We start from the raw sequence: 25,339 nt of genomic DNA, 5'->3' as shown, positions 1-25,339 counted from the left end.
GAGGACATCTGGTTTCCTAATGAATGTCTGTGAGGATAGTGTTGGCTGTCTATATTTCTGCTTCAGTGTTATCTCTATGTTACATAAGGTGTGATGCCACATCAGTGAGTTCTTCGATAGTTTCATATGTAATGTCTAGAGTGATGTCATCATCACTCTAGACGTCTGTAACGTCTAGAGTGATGTCATGTGTGTTGTACTCTGTGATACCATGTATGAGGTCATAATTAGTGCACTGGGGCATACCTAAGATGTCGGTTCTCAAGTAGAACGTCCCTCTGTAAGAGTGTTTTGAAGGAAGTAAATGTGCGTCTACATTTCAACTTCTATCAATATTTGACATTTATACGGTTCAGTAACAAAAGTCAACTTATAATTTAATGTTGAATCATGAATGGAAAACACTTGACTTCAGAGGCTATTTAAGAAATGGAAGAAATCCAAAAAGCCAAAATTGTGACTCGTCAAAAAAACAAGACATGGATAACAATGGTCTCACTGTCCTTTGGCAGGAAGTTACCTAGCGTACAACCTGCTGGTGACGGGTCTTCCCCGCCCAAGCGGTGATCGAAAAACATGGAATCTGCAGACAGTAGGTATCACGTGAGCACGAGCACTGGACGTGAACCAAACTATAGACAATGGTTTCTGTGTACGGGGGACCTTCTCCGGAGAAGGAGCTGTGAATTGAGGTCAAGCACCTTGCATTGAGCCCAGATAGAAACTGGGAAACCACTCCATAGGAATTGAAGAGAAAACCTAAACACAATGCCGCAAGCTCTTCACAAGCCACGCTGACGGGTTTTAATCCAGCCTTCAATGTGGCCACCACTAGATGTCAAAGAGGAAACCGGGAAATCCAGCTTTAAAGGGATGGTCTCAAGCGCTTGTATGATTCCTTCATATTTCGCCATCGATGGTGTAGGGACAGATTCTCAAAATTCTGCCAACGAGTGACGAGTTCCGTAAGAATGTATAACTGACAAGCCTCATTGCATATTACAAATGTGTACGGGTGGACTTCTATTGCTGTGTTCTTCTCCCTCGACACATCATTCAAAACCACAAGGCATTGTCCAGGACTCTTCATACGCAGAGAGAAAGTCTTAGAAAGCAACTCACTCTTTGGCAGTTCTCGCTAGATGGCAGACAGTGAGATGGGTCAACCGTTATCTTCCGTTCACTAATTCAGAGACTGATGCATAGTTAGGACATGCACTCCACTAGTTGTTTCCCCAAAAGCTGGATGGTGGTCAGGCTCAGTCACCAGAGGAAAGACTGGTCTGTAGGCCACTTATGTTGAAAAATTGGTTGCATGAACACATCAAAGCTGCCTGCACTATGCATGACTGTCAATCTTTTTGGTTTGAGGTCTGCTCAGGGAGGGCATTTAACAGTCAACTTGAATCCTCTCTTGCTTTCTTTACATGTTACATTTTAACCTGGACATGAAAGCCAAGTGGACGTATTTCCCAATGTGGACATTACAAGAGCTCAGTACATAAAGTCACTGATCACGAAGATTCACTGAGACGGGGTGCTCAAGGGGGCGAAGAAGTCGTCAGGAATAAATGTAAACAGTTATCCTGGCACAGTCACAGCATTGAGGTTGGCCAGAATTATAGCAGAGATGTTAGGATATGTTCTAAATCTCACGACATGAATGACAGGACAGCAGCGTTTGTTTACCTTTGACCAATGGCATTCAGTGGAAGGGACATGTGACCCTGTACTCTGTAATTATGGAATGTGTAATGGAACCTGACACAGGTGTGTGGACGACTGTACTACCTCTCCACTTCACTTTGTATCGCAATTTGAGCAATTTATTGAACCAGTCATGGGCTGATTTAGTACTGGTGTCCCCAATCTATCTCAGCGCCCCCAGTCACCTCCTTCTCCACGGGTCTCCTTACTAACACCCTCCATTAGTGCCTCCTTAGCCCCTCTCTCACGCCTTTCATTTCTTCTGTAGCGCTACTCATACCAATGTAGGGTGTCAAAGCACTTCAGATCCTGCACACATTATATAGGGTCAATGAATCATGTGTGTGTAAATCAGCGTGTAGGAAATGTTACATAAGACAAAGATGACAACAAAGTGTACGTGTAACATGTCTTCCATACTGTTAGGTTATATATTTTAAGAGTGCTTGGTCTGGAGAAGCGCAAACTCAAGGTTTAAAATGTAACACAGTGGTTGGCGTTGGATTTACTAATAGGAATGTATTTCTACCCAAAGGAACCCTTTTTAGAAAACTTAGGATAATGAAAGTCTGAGGTGAAAAAATATACGTTTCTATGCTATGTTTTGCACTTTGCATGCAGCTCTTTGATGCCAGTTCATAGCTCACTGAGCTGTATTAGAAGGATTGTAACTTGTGAACTGCAAGTAGCAAAAGGATCTCTGTGACAAAGGCAATACCCACTGACCAATTTACAAAAACAATTTATGATTTGCAGCAGTGCTACTTTATTGTGAGTCAAAACTCTAACTAGACAAAACTCCACCTCTCTCCTGCAGGTACATCAATCACCAGAGTTATTTTGATGTTCTTATTACTGCCTAAAGATTTGCTGGCCGCACCAGGAACTCTGCAGCAGGTGCTTTTAACTCATACGACACAAATACAGCCCCCCTCCACCCTTGAGCTCAGCGCCTAGTGCTGTGGCACCAGTCGCACCGCCCTACAGTCGGTCCGGGAACAGGTGGAGGGATGATCACTTGACACTGCAGAGACTAAGCCATTATTTAGTAAGGGGGAAACTAAAGTGTGCTTTACAGAGATCATAAAAGCAGGAAGTCACAATTAGAAAGAGTCTACCCCTTGGTATCCACCTACCACTATGGCAGGCATATTACCTACCACTAAATAATTATTTCCTCACAGTAATTACAGATATTCCAGGTTGTGTAATGGTGTCCTTTGTGGACAAAGACGTTGGGAAAGACAATAATGATCATTTAGAGGGCAGTAATTAAAAAGCATGATATTCAATGGTTCTCTCTTCAGATTAGAGCATTGGGGTGTTGGGAGCTTCAAAGAAGATAATAGAGTGACAGACAAACAACAATGGCTGGCACACACCTTCAGATTCATCATTCCAATGCTCTCATATCTGTTTCACTCTATAACTTCAAGCATTCTACTGCAGATGGATAGAATGTTCTAATACCACTATAGCCTTCCAGAGTCCGGTTATACAGTTTGTTAAGGACCTCTCCTTAGCTATAGGCCTTCTCAGGCATGTAACTCAAATGTAGGTCCGTTAATGACTGGTATCGCCTCACCTTGGGCTACAATACTCAATTATGATTCCACCAACACAGAGCATCAGATTGAGCTTTTCAGTCAATATGCACTGTAAATTCTTAAAGAGTGACTGGTAGTTAATGGCAGGGTCAAGGTTAGGAACATTAAAACACCCACGGTGACCCTACAGACACAAATTCCATCTCACTGACCTGGACATAATCCACGGAGTCCCCGAGGGCCTTGAAGGCAGTGTACATCACCTCTCGCTTGCCGCCCCACTTCTGCATGATGCAGGAGAACCCGCAGTTCTGCACCACCTCTTGCACCTGCCGAACTCCCTCTTGCAGGCTGCTGTCCGTCTCCTCTGCGCCCTTCTCGTGGTAGTTGCTCTTCCATACGTAGCACCCTGTCTTCTCAGAGCCCATGATCTCATTGAAGATGTCGAGCATGTAGGCATCCTCTTGGCTATTGCCGTCCACCACCATAACCACCTTCAGGTCTGGGTAGGAGATGCGCTTGACTGACTGCAGGCATTTCTTTAAGTAGTCTGGGTCCTCCTGGTAGGCAGCGATGCAGAGGGCCACTGATGGCGTCAGCCTCAAAGCCCTTCCTTCCAGGCGCATATGCCGGTGCTCCAGGAAGGCAAAGAGGCTCTGGATGAAGAGGTGAAGGCCCAGAATGGCCCCATACAGCCCGAAGGACAGGTAATGCTTCTCAGTGTGGATAAACTGGTACCCAGTGACATATGCAGCCAGGATCCCTCCAAGGACTAACACGGCAAAGAAGCTGGTACCAAACAGACGAAGGGCCGCCTTTACCCTCACTGGCATCTGTACAGCAAAATAATAAACAAATAGAGAAAATTATTATAGAGGCTTTTTCTACACTTGCAAGAAGATCAACCAACAGTTCATGCAATTCCATAGAGGTCATGGGGGTCATCCAATGAAGGATGTCAAAATAGTTCTCAAAAGCCAAGGAGAGATCATCAAACAAGGTAACATTCTGTAATGCCTATTGCTGTGATGGATGATTAGGTAAAGGATTTTTTTTCTCTACACTGCATGCCCCCTTTAAATAGCTAATTACTAGCACCTCACCACTATCATTACTTCAGAGGAGTACAGAAATGTTTCTTTACTTCAGCTACACGAAAGGAACACAAATTAGCATAATATAAACGATGCGTCAAATGTCTTACATCTCCATCGCATCTCTTAAAATTTGACACCTTCCTAACCGTACAAAAAATAGGATTTTGCATCCTTAATGGCAGTTTCTAATAGAGTGTGGCTCACGTTTTTTTAGAATTCGACTAAAAACAATATACATTTTAGTTGTTCAGTTCGTAATCAGCAGAATAGCCTTGACCAATCTCCTCCCTAACTTTTTGAAAACAATGACAGTGTTGAATGCCACCCAGGACGAATGGAGTCAATCAATCAATCAGGATTTATAAAGCGCGGCCAATCACCCGATAGGGTATCCAGGTGCTTGTCTATCTTTACTCTAATGATGCCACTGAGAGCAGCCAAGTGAGTGGATTTCTACAGCACAAGGGTATTAGGTCAGGCTGAATCCATGGTAGACTTTCAGAATACTCTCATAAGATACATTTACATGCAAGGGAGGCTCATTTATGTAAAAAGAGATGGTTGACCTGGCATAGATGCGGTCCTTCAAGAGCTACGCTGACTCTAGCAGAACACAGTTCGGCAAAGCTGCTTCATGACATCAGTAGAGCGAAGCAACCTCGTGCCTTACGTAGGGCTGTTGACTGTTTCTTGCCTGATGAGGTCTCACTCAAAAGTTCCAACCCAGAAGGGATATGGGATCTCATTACAAGCCTCCCTGTACCATTGATGGGACCACTAACAAAAGTTACTGGTATCATTGGTATTAGGAGGTCTACTGGAACTCTGCGAGTTCTGCGTGTTTCACTTGGTGATTCTGGGTACATCTTCTGGAAGAAATTAGGGATTACTGAGGAACATGGTGCTCTTTCCCCATTAATTCATCATTTCTCAGGGAACTATGAGGGTCACAAACATCCAGTTCCCTTCACCAACATCCAGTTACCTTCACTAGAGTTAACAGTACCGCGGTAGCGGGTGGTCCGGAAATAATGCTGCTGTAGTCCACCTACTCCATGCTCCATGGCAAGTGAAAGTGGGACATGGAGTGAGTACCATCAGCAGATGAAGGTGGCTGGTTGCAAATTGAAAGAGTGATGGAGAGGGGACAAAGGATCATGATCGAGTAGGGGAGGAACAGGAAATAGTAGAGGGACTTCTGCTATGAGCGTTGGTCATTCTAGCTTCATGGTTGCAAAGCCAGTTGCATGCTGTTGGGTGGAACTCTCCAACTGCAGGGGACGGCCTGCGCAACATCTCTTCTCGCTACTATGTTAGTCTGTGGCACTGAAGAAAGACTAGAATAAGGAATCTTTGTCTGGGAACAAGGGGTCCATCAATATGATAGGGATGAACTGATTAAGGTAAATGTAGTCGCTGCACCACATGTGCTTCGAGGACCACTTCATCATGCATGTACACAAGTGGAAACACACATTTGGCAAAGCACACAACAACATACAGTACAGCATGAATGCACAACAATGCAGGGATTTGTGGTGTGGTTTGTCAATTAAGTCCCTATTGCTCACATTTTTTCCTGGGTGGTAACTATTATCTCAAAACATGTACAATGTTCTGACAACGTGGGCATAAAGCGGTACAAAAGAGGGTGGTGATGGACGGAGCATCTGAATCGATCAAACACTCACACCCGGTCAAAAGATCTGGGTTTAATCCATCACCGTTCTTTAGCCCACTCTGAAGACGGCTGGAATGCGAAGAAACCGGTCCTCGGAAGCTTGTTTCCGGTCCAGGGAAGACATGGCTGGGCAGTTCGGGCTGGACTGTTCCCATGAGGCACAGGGTCAGACTGATTTGCATATAGCCATGTCTGAACTGGGGTGGCTAAGTGGGCTAAAGAACGGTGATGGATCAAACCCAGATCTTTTGACTGGGTGTGAGTGTTTGATTGATTCAGATGCTCCGTCCATCACCACCCCCTTTTGTACCGCAACGTGGGCATAAAGGGCACGGAAACAATTTGTGCACATTATTTCCCACTATTAATTGATATTTCATGTGTATCTATACAGAACACAACTCCCCCATTAGGGTATACTGGCGCTGAAGCCGGAGCGGTATGGGCCGAGTCAGGGCCAGGTGAAGAGCCAGGGCTTCAGTTTCTTGTGGAATTCAAGAGCGACGGAGGAAGCGTTGATAGGCAGGGACTGGTCATTCCAGGACGATCTGTAAATTACTGGAGCAGGAACAAGAACAATATGGTTACCTCCCTGTCCAGAGTGGTCCAGTGGACAAAACAACAATGGACTGGAATGTGGGCCGAACGACTGGCAGAGACTGAGACGGAAAGAAATTGCGTTTATAGTTTTTCTTGGTATTGGGGTTGTGATTATGGCTTGGTAAAAAATTGTAGTTCTTCACATTATGCAGATTTGGAGGGAGTATATTTTGGATCGGATCTAAAGGAGGTCACTATTGTTCTCTGTTGGTTGTGGATCTTCTAGGCACAAAGATAAAGTACTAGATTACTGCACTGATATGTGGACTCTGATCTCAAACTCTGGGTTGGCTGCTCTATGCTTCTGTTTAAGTATCGATTTATTCATATTCCACAAGCAGCGCTTTTTGAAGGTTTTGGTGTTCTACCAACAAGGCACAAAGCACAATTCATAAAAATGAAAAGCTGGAAAGGAAGGCACTTATCCCGGAAACAAAACACAATGGCCTAATGGACAAAGGCTTAACATTTTCATAAGCCTGGTTCTGCAAACTAATCAGAGAGATCGCTTCTCAGCCAAATCTTGCCAGTGATAGTCTTATTTATGCCAAGTACAAGAGGAGCTAAGACGTCAACCCTACCCCCTCCATAACAGAAGCTCTTTTTTGCTTTCCAAACAATTGTACGCTGTAGGGCTGGCGAGATAAGCCCATGCTCATGTTAATTATGCTTGTTTTTGCTACAAGTTTATACTTGGATGAGCCACCAGTTTATTGTGTGATGGAACAATATGTTCGGCAGAGATCTCACCTCTCACTCATTGCGAGTGAGACTCACACATTTAGAGCTCCCTCACACCAGGCTGAATGTCACACCTAGAAATAAAAGGAGGACTCAGACATTCAAATGTAGATCTTCTCAGAGAGCCACAGTGCTCCGAGCTGGTTACGCAAGCTAAATATCCCAGCTTGAAAACCCGTGAGAAGATCTCCTACCACAACAGACACCCTCCTTCAGACACTGTATTGCACCGCTTGCGTGTGATTTATTTTCCACATTTAATCTGGCCACCAGCATTGTGCATCCATTCATTTCAGCACAAGGTCATGATTCTAATTTAGTGTCACTTTGGAGTTATTCTATAACTTTGAATTTATTTTGACTTTTTAGCTATTTCACAAATGTCATTTCATGTGCAGTCATTCAAGCTAATAGCTGTGAGATATCACTTCTTGTAATGGTATCAGATAGGATAATTAGTACTTTTGAAATCTTGAGAACTCTGTGTCATGCTGTATTATTTGATAAGCGGTTATGTGAGCCTTATGCCATCATAACGGCTTAAAAACACTCACTCTACTGCCCTCACTCTACCACTCTACTGCCCTCACTCTACCGCCCTCACGCCCTCACTCCCTCACTCTTCCGCTCTCACTCTACCACTCTACCGCTCTCACCCTACCGCCCGCACTCTACCACTCTACCGCCCTCACTCTCTCTACCGCCCTCACTCTCTCTACCGCCCTCACTCTCTCTATCGCCCTCACTCACTCTATCGCCCTCACTCTATCTATCGTCCTCACTCTATCTATCTATCTATCTATCGCCCTCCCTCACTCTATCTATCGCCCTCCCTCTATCGCCCTCCCTAACTCTATCTATCGCCCTCCCTCTATCTAGCTATCGCCCTCACTCACTCTATCGCCCTCCCTCCCTCTATCTATCGCCCTCACTCCCTCTATCGCCCTCACTCACTCTATCGCCCTCACTCACTCTATCGCCCTCACTCTATCTACCTATCTATCGCCCTCCCTCACTCTATCTATCTATCTATCGCCCTCCCTCACTCTATCGCCCTCCCTCACTCTATCTATCGCCCTCCCTCACTCTATCTATTGCCCTCCCCCACTCTATCTATTGCCCTCCCCAACTCTATCTATTGCCCTCCCCCACTCTATCTATCGCCCTCCCTCTATCTATCGCCCTCCCTCTATCTATCGCCCTCCCTCACTCAATCTATCACCCTCCCTCTATCTATCTATCGCTTTCCCTCCATCTATCTATTTCCCTCACTCTACCGCCCTCCCTCCCTCTATCTATCGCCCTCCCTCTATCTATCGCCCTCCCTCTATCTATCTATCGCCCTCCCTCTATCTATCTATCGCCCTCCCACTATCCATCTATCGCCCTCCCTCTATCTATCGCATCACCACAGCAACACTCAGCACCACCACGGCATCACTCAGGGGCACAACAACATCACTATGCGCTACCACAGCATTACTGGACGCCACAGCATCACTCGTCGCCACCACAACATCACTCAGCGCCACCACAGCATCAATCTGTGCAACCATTCAACAACAACTGGTTGGAATATGTTCTCTCAATGTTTCAAGCTTTATTACAAATGTCATAAAAAGATGTTAATATTTCACTTCTGTTCTTGGATTTTCGTCACAATAAAATACACTGAACATAATCTTCACAAAAGTTATTTACAAAAGTTTAAGCTATTGCCATTATAAATTACAATAACTTTTATTTAAGTATTAATTATTTAAAAAAATTAAAAGCCATTGTTATTTGTAATATTAATACATCTAAGTCACGTAAAAACAACACATATTGCATTAAAACTGCTATAGGTGTCACATTTGCAAAAGTTACAACTATTGGAATTGTAAATGACAAGACTATTAATTTAGCTATTTTCAAAACCAACACATAAAAACAAAATTTGTCATTTACAATACCAATAGCTCAAACTTTCCTAATGCGAGACCTATTGCATTGCAAATGCTTTTTTTTCTAACGTAGTTGACAAAGGTTTCCAACAGTTGCACGAAAATTGATATTTTTTAAAGCTATTAAACATCTGGGGGGATGGGTAGAAGCAACCCAGAGGGCAGAGGTAAGCAACACAGAATACAGTAGGGGGTGGGGACGGGGGGAGGCAGAAACAACACGGAGGGGGCAGGTGGAGGGAAGCAACACGGAGGACCGACAGATTAAGGGCGCAGGTGGGGGGAAGTGACACGAGAAAAAATGTGGAGCACAGGGTTGAGAAGAGAAGCACACGAGAAAGAGCAAGATTGGGGAGCACTCGGACAAGCGAATTATAGAGGGGGCAGGGGAGAAGCACACTGGTGAGAGTAACAAGGAGCTGTAGAGGGGGCAAGAGATGTGCACGAGGAAGACCGCTAGAAAACACATGCACTCTCATAGCATGCTTAAACAATAAGAAAAAAGTAGTGCCTGAAAAGTGAGCAGAGGAAGGATACCGCCATAGTGGTTCAACACAAATTGATCGGGCACCCTGCAGAATGTGATGAGGGACCACTGTGTAGCCATGCTCCAAGGGAGGCACAAACACAAGACTAAGAGGAAAAGCACACACAAGCTGGTGAATAGAAAGCAAGCAAATGGAAGTGACAATAAAGCCAACAAATGGTATACAATGGGTGGGCCCTAAGTCAACTGTAAGCTGACAATAGGTATTTTCACCAACTTGTGCCATCTGGTAGGGGAGACCTGTGGAGAATACCCTTCTCCTACACCCTCCTAATTGATGGGTCACACAGGCCAGAACATTAAAATATTCTCCACTTACAACTGTATTCCAAATGAAACTGAGAGAGTGGGTGAGGCAAGCAAGCCCAGCAGCCATTCAGAGCATTGCCTCCCCTGAGAGAATTCTTAAGTCTAAAAATGAATTCTTTCCGTCCCTCTCTCTTGTCTTTTTACACCCATTCATCCTTCTCTGCATTCTTCTTTTGATAATGAATCAATCCTTCCTTCTCTCCATCCTTGTATTTCTCCTTCTTTGCTTTATCCATCCACCCTTTTAACAATCCATCCATTCCTTCTTCCTTCTCTCATCCATCCATCAATCGATCGAGCAGGATTTGTTAAGCGCTGCTAATCACCCGCTAGGGTATTGCAGACGCTGGGAGCCATGCTGCTCATGTGGGATCAGTTGAACAACCAGGTTTTGAGTCCCTTTCGGAATTCCTAGAGGGAAGGTGAGGGCCAGAGGTGTAAGGGAGGTTGTTCATGGACTTTGCGAAGAGGTAGGAGAAGGAGCGACCTCCGTTGTTGCTTTGGCGGATTTGAGAGGTGTGAATGAGGGAGAGAAAGGCAGAACACAGTTGTCTGGAGGGCTGGTGGAAGCCAAGGTAGTGGTTGAAGTATGCAGGTCCTTGATTGTGCAGGGCTTTATAGGCAAGAGTCAGCATCTTGACTTGACATCTCTCGTGGACAGGGAGCCAGTGGAGTTTCTTGAGGTGAGGGGTGATGTGGGTTCATCTGGGGAGGTCAAGAATGAGCCTGGCTGCTGAGTTCTGTATGGTCTGCACTCTCTTTAGAAGGTGTGCAGGGAATCCTACTTAGTGTGTTGCCGTAGTCCAGGTGGATGGTGAGGAGGGCTTGGGTGGAGGTGCGTCTGTTGCTGACTGGGAGCCATTTGAAGCTAAGAGTGATGATGTAGGCGGAGGAGGTTGCGTTGATCTGGTTTTTCATGGTGAGTTTACTGTCCAGTATGATGCCGAGAATCCAGATGTGGTCGGTGGGAGTGGGTGAGGGTCCTAGTTCTGCCGGCCACCTGGAGTCGTTCCACAGGAAGGTGTTGTTCCTGAAGATTACTACTGCTGTTTTGTCTGTGTTGAGTTTGGGGCAGTTTTTCTACATCCCCTTGGCGACGCTGGTCATGCACAAGCAGAAGTTGGCCCTCGTGGAGTATGGGTCTTTGGAAAGAAAGAAAAGATGAGCTGTGTATCATTTGTGTAGGAAATGATGTTCAGACCATGGGTTCTGATGATGCTGGTCGGGGAGGGGGTTTCATGTAAGCGTTGAACAGAGTGGGGCCGAGGGATGAGCCTTAGATGATGATCTTGAGTTCTGAGGAGAAATAGGTACGCGGATTCCCTGGGTTCTTCTCTATCCTCCCCATCCTTATTTTTCCTTGATCCATCACTCCATTCCTCCTTTCCATTATTCATCAATCCACTCTTCTCTGCATACATTATCTAACTTTATATCTATCCTTTTCTCAATACATCCATCTTTCCTTCCTTGTCTCCATTTGGCAGTGCCCTACTACACCATACATACTCGACACTATGCCACTCCAATCCGCTCTATGCCTTTCCACTCTATGCCACTCCAATCCATTTTTTGCCACTCCAATTCCCTCTATGACACGCAAATCGATTCCATGCCACTCTAATCTACTCCACTCTACGCCCATCCACCCCACACCACTTACCGCACTCTACTCCATTCCAATCTACCCCATTCCATTCCAATCTTTCCCATTCCACTCTACTTTACACCAATCTACCACACTTCACTCCACTTCGCTAAAATGTATTCCACTCCAATGTACCCCATGCCAATCCACCCAATCTATTCCACTCCAATGTACCCCACCCCAATTTACCCAGTCCACCTCACTCCAATCTACCCTACTCCAGTCTATTCCACTTCAATCTACCCCACTCCATACTACCCCAATCCTCTCCACTGCGATCCAATCTAGCCAAGTACACTCCAATCTACCCCACTCCACTCTACTTCACTCCACTTCAATCTGCCCCACTCCACTCAATCTAACCCAATCAACCTAACTTCGGCCAATTTACTGCACTCCACTCAAATCTACCCCAATCCACCACACTCCAATGTACGCCAGTCCACCGACTCCTTTCCACCCCACTCCAATTTACCCCAATCTATTCCAGTTTACCCAATTCCGCTCCAAACTCCACTGCAATCTATACAACTACTCTCCACTCTATTCTACCCCACTCCACCAGAATCTACCCCACTCCAATCTACCACAATCTATCCCCCTCCATCTACAACACTCCAATCTACCACACTCCAATCTACCCCATTTACTCCACTCTACCCCACTCGAATCTACCACACTCCACTCAAATCTAACCCACTCCAATCTACCCTATTCCAATCTACGCCACCCCAATCCAATCTATCCCTATTTAGCCCACTACAATCCATCCCTATCTACTTCACTTCAATCTACTCCACTCTACCACATCCACCCTATTAGACCCCACTGCAATCTACCCCACCCAACTCTACCTTCCCCCACTCTACCCTACCCCACTCTACCCTACCCCACTCCCCTCTACTCTACCCCACCCCACTCAAATCCTACCCACTCCACTTCAATCTACCCAAATCCAATCTACTTCACTTCACTCTACCCCATTCTAATCATCCCTCTTCAATCTACCCCACTCCAATCCAATATACCCTACTCTAATACATTCAATTTACCCCACTGCACTCCACCTTAAGATACGCCACTACACTTCCAGGGGTGGCTCCTCCATGTGGGAGGAGGAGCGTCGTCCCACTGCTTTCTCACAATTATGAATACCATTTTATCTTTCTGCTTCTCGCGCTGCAAGAAAGCAGAAGAGTTTGGTTGGGGGCGGGCGGGTGGGCGGGTGGGCGAGTGGGCGGTTGGGCGGTCCTGCTGCAGGGCAAGGAGGAGTGGATTGCCCACTGTTGTGGACGCGGACTGTTTGGTCGGCTCCAGGGCTGACCAAACCAGTCATAAGCACTTCCACTGTACCCCAATCTATCTCATTCCACTCTTATCTCAACTCCACTACAATCTACCCAACTCCACTCGACCCCAATCTACCCCACTCTCCTCTAACCTACTCCACAACAATTCACTCCAATCTACTACATGCCACCCAAATCTAACCCACTCCAGCCCACCCCATCCCACTCCAATCTACATTACCACACTCCACTCCAAACTACCCTACTCCAATCTACCCCATCCAATCCATCCTACTCCAATCTATGCCACTCCAATCTACCCCAACCTATCTCACTCCAACCTACCACACCCATCCAAATCTACCCGACACCACTCTACCCCACTCCACTTCAATCTACCCCAAAATATCCCACTCCACTCAACCCGGATCTACCCCACTCCAATCTACCCCACTCCATCCGATCTTGCCCCCCTGCCTCAATCTACCCCACTCCAAACTATCCCAATCTACCCCACTCTATTCTACCCTACTATAATCCACCCAGTCTACCCCACACCACTACAATCTATCCAAATCAACTCCACCCTACCCCACCCCACTCTTCCCCAATCTACCACACTCCATTCTACCCCAATATATCCTGCTTCACTCTACCCCGCCTACCCTACTCCTATCTACCCCACTCCAATCTATCCCACTTTAATATACCCCAATCGACTTCACTCCAATCTACCCCTCTCCACCCCAATCTACCCCAATTCAATCTACCCACCTCCAATCCACCAAGCTAATCTACTCCAATCTACCCCACTCCACCCCACTTTATTCTATCTCACTCTAGCCCACTCCAGTTTACCCAATCTACCCAACTCACATGTAATCCAATCTACCCTACCCCAATCTACACCACCCCACCCCACTCCATGCCACTAACTTTTAGCTGAATAGCAGCCACACTGGTGTACATAATAGCTAAAACACATTGCCAATAGCTCTGATATAGGCAACACCTATTGGATTTGCCAATGTTTGTTCTATTATTACATCCGACATGTCTCACAAAATACAAGCATTCGCCTACAAAATGCCAGCCCAACTAGCTTTACAAAATGCCGGTTAGTTGTATCAGATAAACGAGTAACAATAATGATAATATTGCGAGTAATTAGAAATGAAATATTTTCAATTCTGAAAATATGAGAATGTGAAGTAAACATTACTAGGATCTGTGGAAGGGGAGTGTCCTTCTGAGTGTGTCAATCATTATTGTCCTCACCTTTGCACCACTTTCATTTGTAATCTCTCACTCAGCTACTCATTTGCGTCTTTTCGGCGCATTTTTTAAACATCCTCCATATTTCACTCATGATCACTTTCCTCTTTATTACTATAATTGCAGTCTTCCCTGAGTATACTTCCTTCGGTCACCTTCCCTTCACCATGCTCTTTCTCCCTCCGTCTCTCTCTCTCACACACACACTCTCGTTTTCTCTCTCTCTCTCACACACACACACTTTCTCTCCTTCTCTCTATTTCTGGAAACACTGTATTTTCGTTTCCTTTGCTGCAGTCAATTTTTCTACAGCTATGTTTACCTTCTTCACATACTTTCACCAAAATAGGCTTTTCCAATTGCACACTTGACCATCATTTAGTGCGCTCTGTAAAGAGGTCAAGGATTGTATGTGCAGGTAGTTTGCACACTTTTATGATCCACTGAGAGGCACAGTGAGAAACTTACACTTCCTTTAGCCTCAAGCTCTTTACTGTGCCCGATCATGAGCTCTCATCCACAACCTGAGATCACTCAAACACCTGGGGTTGACTCAGTTCACGGTATACAATATACAAAAGTATGCTACATGAAAACAACTTCCATAAAGACATCTGGAATAAACATTCTTTGGGAATGAAAAAAGAAGTAAAACGTGAAATGTAAACAGGGACTGCATGGCTGACATGGATTAACTTAACAGTTTTTATAGTCATTGCCAAGAGAAAGTGTTATTGCCTTCAAAGTTAAGAACATGACTATAGGGCCCAATAGGAATCAGTTTGAAAGGCACTTTTTAATTCCTGGTGGGTCTGAGACCTGACAGGACCCACCTCACTTAAAGCTCTGCAGGCTTCTCACACTGTCTGCTCACACCTGGTTCACATTGACTGTGCCCAAGATCATCTCACTCTGTGTCCCAAGTTCCTCAGACTGTGTGCCCTTTGAAGAAGCTACTCAAATTCTCTGTCCATGTACCCTAGCTCCTTACACTGCTCGACTTTCTCCCTGAAGCACCTTACACTGTCTAATCTTCTAAGAGTGATGCAGAAACAGCCTATTTTCACTCTTAGAAACCAGCTTCTCCTCCAATCACAGACTGGCTGTATCTTTACCCTGGAACCGGTACAGCTCTCTGCAGCCTTTCAGCTAGGTTTGCATTCCATAACTACCACATACATAGCTCCCCATTGCCTTTCAGCTAGGTTTGCATTCTATAACTACCACATACATAGCCTCCACTGCCTTCCAGCTAGGTTTGCATTCTATAACTACCACATACATAGCCTCCACTGCCTTCCAGCTAGGTTTGCATTCTATAACTACCACATACATAGCCTCCACTGCCTTTCAGCTAGGTTTGCATTCTATAACTACCACATACATAGCCCCCACTGCCTTTCAGCTAGGTTTGCATTCCATAACTACCACATACATAGCTCCCCATTGCCTTTCAGCTAGGTTTGCATTCTATAACTACCACATACATAGCCCCCACAGCCTTTCAGCTAGGTTTGCATTCTATAACTACCACATACATAGCCTCCACTGCCTTCCAGCTAGGTTTGCATTCTATAACTACCACATACATAGCTCCCCACTGCCTTTCAGCTAGGTTTGCATTCTATAACTACCACATACATAGCCTCCACTGCCTTCCAGCTAGGTTTGCATTCTATAACTACCACATACATAGCTCCCCACTGCCTTTCAGCTAGGTTTGCATTCTATAACTACCACATACATAGCTCCCCACTGCCTTTCAGCTAGGTTTGCATTTTAGAACTACCACATACATAGGATCATTTACATTGCATGTGGAGTTGTGCCATTAAATTATAACAAAAAGAGAGCGAGGGAAAATGAAGGAGTCACTCTTGAACCCCCTAATAATTACATACATTCAGGTCCACGGATGTCAACCAGTAACGAAGCACTCCTTCTCCCCTTGTTGGGGAGGGATCCTGCATTTATGCCCTTGAGTCTCAGATACTCCTCTGAGAGAGTCCACAGTGTTAAGGGATTCACACACAGCGGAGGTTTGGGATTGTTACCCTTATCGCTGGTAACTCAGCACCGCACACTGTGATAGGCGCTCTCTTTGAAACCTTTTTGATTACCTCCCTGAGGCTGATACATCAACCCCCTGATGTACCTCGGCGACCAAGCAACCTTTGGCCGATGACCGGTGGAGTTGCCCTACGCAACTATTGAGGAGTTTGGCTCTGGTTCCCCCCTTGGCCGGCACCTACCCTCCTGATTGTCAGACACTGTTTCTTTTCTCGTCGCCCTGTTGTGTTCCCTTACCCCTCCCTCACTCTTTATTCTTCCTCTTCTATTACTTCCCTCCCTCCCCCAAATCTCTCTTCCCCCTGACTGCTTTTTCTTCCCCACACCTGATCCATACCTTTGTTACTCATGTAGCCCCAGTAACTACCTACCGGAAACTGTTGTTATTATGTAACTATGTTTTGTAGCAATCGTACCTACTCATGTAAAGCCCTCTGATACCTCTGGGTGTAGCCAGCCCTATATAAAACTTTTCAAATAAATAAATAAATAACCAGTAGGTGGCGAGCGGGCGCGGTCCTTCAGAGAAGGCTGGATTTGATGTCAAGCACCCCCCACCGGGACCCATGTTATGAAGTCTACTTGTACTTCACATCCAAAACGGCTTTCGGAAATCCTGAAGGTTGGATTGGATAAAGCGTGAGTTTGTTCGATATATCCCTCACAGGTTAGGGTGCGCCTTAGTGTGCGCATACCGCCGTGGTGGGTTGGTCCTGATGAAAGATTTTTTTATAGCACATTGAAGCAGAAACATGTCGACCACTTTTTAACACACTTGACAAATTGGATGCGTCTGGTCAATTTAGCCAGATAGATCTCATCCAACTCACATGTTTTTACTGTTGCCTGGTTTTCCACCATTAAATTCTTTTGGGAATAAACTGAGGCATCTTTTAAATCTCACTATTTTTCACGATCACATACACGAATCACAAAAAAAACAGCTCCGCTGTAACCCGGCGTCGTAGCACGCCAGAGAGGCACTCAGCCTCTCAGGTGGGGACCCAATGATGAAGCATGTCACCAACTAGGTTGGTGAGTGAGGGTTCTTTTAAAAAAAGAGTGTTTCCTTTTGTTGGCTTTCCTTTCCCTTCCACTGTTTTGGCCTCACTCTTCCGTTGTTTTTTGAGTTGTGTGATTAAACACATCGAGGACAGAGAACTATTCTGGCCTTGGGACACCAGTTCAGCCCCTATGCATTTTGATAAAGGGACTCATAGGCTTGTGTTCAGAAAAAGAATATGCTTCAGTTCTCAGTGCTGGGTGAACCCAATTGGATAAGAATTATGATGCAGATTTGCAACATATCTGCTTATGTTGTCATCCTACTAACATTAAAAAAACATTTCATGCACGACTTACACAAACAGTAAAAGTTCACATTTAAAGGGTCCGGATCCCTTCGACCTGGGAAGGATAAAAATCGGAGACAATTTTAACCATGCTCTTCTGGTGGCGCAGATGGGGCAACTGAAGCCTTGGCTAATGAGCGCCAAGTTTCTGCGATTAGTTCGATATAAGCAACCTCCTGATTGGCTCTATGCACTCCAATCACTAGCAACACCTCAGCTATTGTAGTAGCAATAGCAACCGCCTTCCTTTGACACTATTTCATGGTCTGCAACTATTTCAGTCAGAACAGATGGATGGAAACTGAAACTTATAAACAAAAATAAATAATAAAGCTACAACCATCAGTTATACGGCTTGTCAAGTAAACAGAAAGGACTTCCATTTTTTTCTTTTTAAGTCTGGGGATCCACAGTAGTCCTGAGTAAGGTCAGAAGGTGGTTCCAGAGTTGAGAGGACAAGACAGAGAATGCATTTAGTCTGAGTCGTGCATTCAAGGGTCGAGGAATGGATGCTAACAGAGGGCTAGCAAAGAGATCCAGTTGGAACATAATCCGATCGCTAATTGCAGGGGCCTCCATCTCACATAGGGGTTGGTGAACTACAGATAGTGCTTTAAAATCAATTCATTGTTCGACTGGAAACCAGTGTGACATTATCCTTCGGTGACATTGGTCCTATTGGCGTATACCAGAGTCCACTTTTACCGCCATGTTCTAGATTTGCTGCATTGTCTACAGCTTTTCTGAGACTGCTACAAAAACAGTAGCATAATCCAACCATGAGTTAACACAAGCAGCCACTACTGTTAAGCAAATTTCTTGAGGAATTACTCTTAGATCCAGACGTTTAATTTGTAAAGAGCATGCCTAAACCACTACATTGATTTAGGATTCCAAGGCAAGTTTATTATTGAACTTGAATCCCTCGCTGTTTTCGGGGGAGGGATCCCATACCACAGGTCCCTAAATTGGCGTTTCACAGGGAATAAACACCAAAATTCAATAGTTCCGTCTTGTCTACATTTAATTTAAGCGTGTTTGTGCTAATCCAAGATTGGATTGCTGACAAGCACAGTAGAAGAGATCCCAGAAGCTCTTCAGCAGAACGATCTAATCTGACAGGAGCTGCGAGACGTCGGTATAGGGCATACAATTTAGTCCAAAGGAACAACTGACACTTATAAGGGGTCAAATATAAATGTTAAACAGTATAGAGGACAAAGAGGAGCCTTGAGGGACGCTGCAGTTGATTACCTTCTATGCGGACCTAAACAAGGACAGGGAATGACTGCAGTATGTCAAAAAGGAGGAAAACTAGGCAAGCGATGCCCCTCTGAAGCGACATAAGGCAGATAGTTGATCATAATGGAGTGATCGACTGTGTCAAAGGCTGCCAACAGATTGAGTAAGATGAGGCTGACAGGTCAACCTTCATCCAAATTCATGCTGACGTCATTCAGAACTGAATCCAAAGCTGCCTTGGTGCCCATCCAGGGTCTAAAACCAGACTGAAAAATGTTCCGCTGATTGTTACTGGCAAGTGACTTCAAGAACAACTGGGTTAAATATTTTTCCCCTGTTTTAGTCATAAATTATAAGAGAGACATTGGTCAATAATTGGCAAGGGATGGGTCAAGTTTCTTTTAATGGAATTCAGCACCACTTTTTTCAGACCACTAGGAGGGTGCCAGAATTAAAGGACTGGTTTATTATGACCATAATGGCTGGAGAAACCACCTCTGCCACTTCTTACAGACATTTCATGGGACGGATGCCAAATGGAGTTGATGAACTGCAAGAGCTGGCAAGTCAGATCGACTTGGATATTTAAAATAACCTCAGATACAGGGATTCCTAAGGCTTTAGCACCAGGATGAATTACTCTTCCTTTGAGGCTATGTCCTGTTTTACATTATCATACAGAGCGTGAACAGTGATAAAATGGTAGGACAACAGTTGGTCACGTAGTTCTTGGGAACGGATTAGATCTTTTCTTGCATACTGGAAGTTAGTAATTCTCCAGTCATTTAAAAAAGTGTTTAAGGGAAATTGGAAGTTTCAAGAATATTTTGTCGCATAGTAGGCACTGTTCCTCTGATGAACACAATTGTCGTAATGTTTTAGTGCAGATCTAATTAATTATAAATGCATAATTTTCTCGCAGCCTGTCACACTAGGATTCCTTCCACCCTGAAATCAGAAGGATCTTTTTACAAAAGTTGCTTTTTATTTTTGCAAGCGTTAGGAATGGTTTCATCTAATGTAATAGATAGCCCTCTATTGAAAGGGAAACAGAAGTTTCAGGATCTAAGGAGAACGTACCTTTCCAATTCTCCTTAAATTTTAAGTTCTATTCATCCGAGAGAGTGAAACGCCAGCCTAAATGTGCTTAGGCTTAAGAGGATCCACCCACAGAATATTGCAAACGACCAGAAAATGGCCTGTTTAGCGCACTGGGTTTAATGATCCAAACTGGGCCCCAATAATGGATCTAAAGATAAGAGCAATGATGTATACTATTTGGTGAATGGCAGGTTCATCAATTGTGTAAACCTCCTATTGGAGAATTTTGTTTTTTGGGTGCAGGTTGGACCATTTTAAGCAACAGCTTAACACAAGTTAAGATCTTCCAAAACCATCACATGGGAGTATTTGAACTGACTACCAATTTTAGAAAGTGTATCTAAGAGTATAACCGGATGAGTCAGGTGGCTTGTAAACAATCAAGAAAAAAATAGAAGAGGATGCTGATATGATCAATCGTATTGCTTCTTCCGCGTAGTTGCTAAGGTCTACAGAGTCATTAGCTACTGGAAAGAATAAAATACAGAGAATGGAAAGAAACAAAAGCCCTAGCAAATACAGGTTTATCCCACCAGCCCTCGCACTGAAGTGCTTTTCTTTTTAAGTAGATATTCACATGTGATCAGGCAAATCAGCATCACTCGCAGGGCGAGAGGCGCAATGGTATGCCCATGCTGTATGCTGTGGTGGGCAGAAGCAAAATGTGAATGACATTTGAACAGACCATTGCATTTAAAGGGCTGACCCAGAGTAACTCTATGTATGTATATCTTTCTTTAAGTTTTTTATTACATGAGACTTAAAAACATTTAAAACTGTGCCTAGACCAGGCCTAGAATGGGTCCGTAGGGCTCATTAGAAGAGGGGTTACCATGTGAGCTGATCTGTGAATGCCCACCGCAGAAGAAGTCTCAATGAAAGAAGCATTTCTTTCCAATGATGGCAGCCAATTTACCAGGGTACCAAATACTTCCCTCTCCACATAACTGTCCTGGCCTCAATGAAACACATCATCAACACGTTCCTCTTGAAGACACCAGTGGTAATCCCTCAAGACGTGTTAAAGTATCATCTAAATTTCAATCATGTTTCAGGTGTATGCAACTGACAGAGACTGCACATGGTAACTTCAAATAAGTCTACTTGTCACCCTTGAAGAAGGCTTCCAGTTGCTGTACTAATCCTCAATCTTTGCGGCATATGACACCAAGGAACATGAGACAGTACTGGAAATATGCAATCAATGGCCTTAAAAGGAGTCAGGTGCACATTGATTCAAAGCAAGTAGCATGCAGTGTTCCACAGGGTTTCACCATCTCATCACTGCTGTTCAATATGTATATGTTGCTATTGTCACATATACTAAAAAGCAACCAAGGCTCATATTATGGGATTGTCTTGGGGGGCACAATGAGTATTCATGCTTGCTTTTGTACGGCTGGGGATATTCGTATTACAAAAGGAGTGCAGACACTTGTGGAGCATATTCTGTAATGTAGCACATGGGAAAATCCAAGGGGGCGTGCCATCATCTGTATAGGCGTGTGCCCCATGTAAATGATGGGACACCATAGTCCTTTCTTGCCTCGCATTACGTACTCAAGCCCAGAGCAGACAGGTTGTCGGGAGGTGCAGTGACTGTGCAACATCTAGGAAGTGGTGCACATTTAGGGCGCCCCCACTGGGTATGGCTTAGGAGAAAGAACATGAGTCCCTGAAACCCCCATGAACCCACCACAGGTGTATGCAGGAACAGCCTGTGTGGATGATCTCTGGTCTCTCTCCATCGAAGGTTGGACCAGTGGCTTCACACCACCACTCCGACATTCAATGTTGTGCTCTCCGCCCTCGCTCTCTGGAAAGTGCATCATGCTTGTAATAAGGCGCACTGTCGGGGTCTCTGCCAGGTGCACCCAAAGAGTGTGTACTCAAAGCAGATTGGACCAGTGTGCCATTTTCATAACAGACTCCTCAAAGAACCGGCCACCAAGCCCTATACTATGGAATGCTCAGATCCCACACACCACTGGATGAAATAACACTTTTTCTGCCTGAACAGAGGAAAAACAGAAATCCTATCATTATGTGAATCGCACCTTAACAGGCTTCCCTTAAACATGCTCTGTAAGCCTGCTTCCCAGAACTACATCACAGGAAGTAAGAACCGAGGTACTAGTTTTGATTAAGAAGTTACATTGCCTGCCCTTTAACCCTGATGATAATGATGTCACAGGAAGTGACACCATAAGACTAGATCTCCATGACGTTTTACTGCTACTTTGCTGTGACTAGTGTGTGTGAGTGAATGCTTCACTGCTGTTGGCAGTGCTGCACCTGTTATCTGAGGGAGGTTTCCATTGTTGACGCTTGCTATATGTGTTCTGTGTGAGGGAAACGTGTACTGTACTTACTGCCTGTCCTGTATTGTGTGTGTGTCTGAAAGAGAGAGACAGAGAAAGAGAAGCTTGTCCTTCTGATGTGTGTAGACTCTGCTGTTCTGTAGTTATTACATGATTGTGCGGGAAGCTTGCACTGCTGCACGTGCTACGCCAGCCTCGATTTAATGTGTGTTAACAACACGTGTTGCCTGTGAAGCTTGGGCTTAGCACAGCTGAGGGAGGCAAGCTGCTTTGGTACAACAGTGAATGACTGTGTGCGCACCACTCTCTAATGAGTGAGTGACTGAGCTCACACATAAGCAGGATAGCTCGCAAGTTTGGTTCAAGAAGGAAGGGAGAAGTCGCATCTATAAGACCATGCATGCTCATGACCACGGTGCTCCTGTGCTCATGACGAGCTCAGCTCGTCACTAGCCGTGGAACGCTCACAAGCGGGGATAATTCCCCTGCTGTGCTGAACGTTCCATGAAAACGGGTGCGGCCGTGACGAGCTCAGCTCGTCATCAGCACAGGAGCACTGTGCCTCTCGTCATGAGCTCAGCTCGTCATCAGCACAGGAGCACTGTGCCTCTCGTCATGAGCTCAGCTCGTCATCAGCACAGGAGCACTGTGCCTCTCGTCATGAGCATAAGGGCGCTGTGCGGGCCCCTCGCCCCCCAGCACAGCGGGGGAATTACCCCCGCAGCGAAGGGGATAAAGTGGTGGGTGGTAGGATATTGGCGGATGCTGTAATACAACTCAAACTGTGAGTCTTACTTTTGCTAAGAAATTAAGATTTAATATTTAAAGGGGCGACTCACCCACTAACATGTTTTTCGCTTCGCATTATATAGCCTGAGGTCGCTCGATTATGTGTTTTCTCTCTGAAGTATAGCTTGGTTTTGATTTGCTTCCGTACATTTGCATTTGTTTTTCATCTTAACTTCTGGAAATACACATTTTCAGAACATATGACTGCGACTTGCTCTGTGAGTGAGTGGGTGAGTGAGTGAGTGAGTGAGAGAGCCAGTGTGTGTGAGAATGAACAAGCCTGAGAGTGTGAGAATGAACGAGTGAGTGCGTGAATGAACGAGCGAGTGAGTGTGAGAGTACAGGTGTGAGCCGGAGAGTACTCAAGCGTTTGAATGAACCCAGCATTTAGTTAATCAGAAGTAAGGATAACAAAAACAATAAATGGATTAATGAGCGCTTGAAACAGACATTGGCAAGGGCGCTGGTGGAATTTGAAAGGGGCGGGGTGCCTCTTGTATGCCTTTAACCTGCGGGAGCGTTTCACTTTAGTACATCAGTTTATATCACTATATTGACAGTCATTTATTAAAACTATTAATAAATGGCCTACAGCACTTTTAAATATGTGCTTCCAGGATACACATATCCTGTACTTACAAATTCAGAAGTGCTCTCTTGTATGATTTTTACATGCGGGATACTTGCACTTTAGTACCTCAGTTTATAGCGCTAAATTTAAGGATCGGCTGGTGTCAGGGAAGAGTGGTGGGGGGACAGACGAAAATACAAAACAAATCATAGAAAAGAACTTAGCTGCAGCCTACTGCATCGCGCTCTTCCACTCCTCTCCACTGCAGGCACAGGCTCCCAGACTCCCCTGCGGCCAATCCAGACGCTGCTCTCATGCTGCTGTTAGCCCGAGCGCCCTTGATTTGCGCTCCCAGAGAGACTGGGAAGCCTGTGTCTTCTGTCTCCAAACCAGCAACCGGCTCGGGTTGGAGACAGCTCAGTGCGCATGTCGGTCTGGCCATCCTAAGACGGTCAGCCAAACGGAAAGGTGTACTGACAACAGTGCCCACCACTCCCCCTCCGTCACTGTTACCCCGATGGCCCCGCCCCCTAAGACTCGGCCCGGGAAGGAAAAATAAAACGATAATAAACACGCTTTATTATCATTTTATTTTTCACATTTTTAGGGTGCTGGCAGGGAGTGACGCTCCTCCGCCATAGTGGAGGAGCCCCGCTGCTATATTGAAAGGAATTTATTAACAGTTTTCATAAATGCCTCTAAATTTAGTGATATAAACAGGTGTCCTAAACTAAAATGCCATGATAAAAGCACACAAAGAGAGCACTGTTAAATGAGTGTGCTCCGGGTATGTGGTATGCTGTGCCAGCCTGCGGTTTGTTTTTATTGTTTAAAAAACAGTCAAACCGAACAACAGGCTGGCAGGCATGATGGAAGGCGTCCATCCCTCGAACACTCTTACCTGCAATCCTGCTCTGGAACACACAGAACGGGCCGAAACAGGGTGTGCTGCTGCTGTTCCAGTCCAGGATGGCAGGCTTGAGAGTGGCATGGGTGCCTTCTCGGCCTCCGATGACTCAGGATCACAGAGTCTCATGACTCAGTGGCCTCGAGTCAAATGCCTGCAATCCTTCACAGGCTGCAAGCAACACCCTTTTCCAACACGTCACATGTGACGAGTTGGGGAAGGGTGTTGCATGCAGCCTGTGAAGTTGATTTACATGCAGTCCCTGAAATAAAGGGCTTATACCCTAGACGCCTGGACTGCTTGTAAATATGACGCTGCTGGAGTCATGAATGGGAGGTCTCTTCAGAACCCTGAACATTGCAGACAAGGGCTGGTGCTAGGTCATACCTGCATAGGGATTTTTTAAACGGAAATGCTGAGGGACACTTGCTCACTAGAGCGTGCAGAACTGCTGGCATTGCACGTTCTCATCGATGGTTTACAGATCTAACCAACGCTATCCCCACTGCCGAAAGAGACTTGCCCTACCTCCGGATGGAGACCCCATTCGTAATACACTAGGCTTCTTCGACTGAGTCATCCGCTCTGGTGTTCAAAGA

The 25,339-nt window shown here is 45.2% G+C and overlaps 1 protein-coding gene across 2 annotated transcripts in view; it reads right to left on the bottom strand.

The window, feature by feature from the left end:
* Nucleotides 1-11,613, bottom strand: part of HAS3 (hyaluronan synthase 3) — a 74,969-nt gene extending 63,356 nt beyond the window's left edge. The window contains exons 1-2 of one of the 2 annotated variants that reach the window (XM_078668480.1): nucleotides 11,605-11,613; nucleotides 3,467-4,087 (exon numbers count right to left, since the gene is read on the bottom strand). In XM_078668480.1, coding sequence (XP_078524606.1) covers nucleotides 3,467-4,087 — 621 coding nt within the window. In that variant the 5' untranslated portion in view covers nucleotides 11,605-11,613. Of the gene's footprint in view, nucleotides 1-3,466; nucleotides 4,088-11,604 lie in introns of those variants that run through there. The other variant, XM_078668479.1, reaches the window with a different exon arrangement.
* Nucleotides 11,614-25,339: the final 13,726 nt, after the last annotated feature.

This window comes from Lissotriton helveticus, chromosome 12 (genome assembly GCF_964261635.1).
Source record: "Lissotriton helveticus chromosome 12, aLisHel1.1, whole genome shotgun sequence".
Taxonomy (NCBI): domain Eukaryota; kingdom Metazoa; phylum Chordata; class Amphibia; order Caudata; family Salamandridae; genus Lissotriton; species Lissotriton helveticus.
This window is presented reverse-complemented; position numbering and strand designations above follow the sequence as displayed.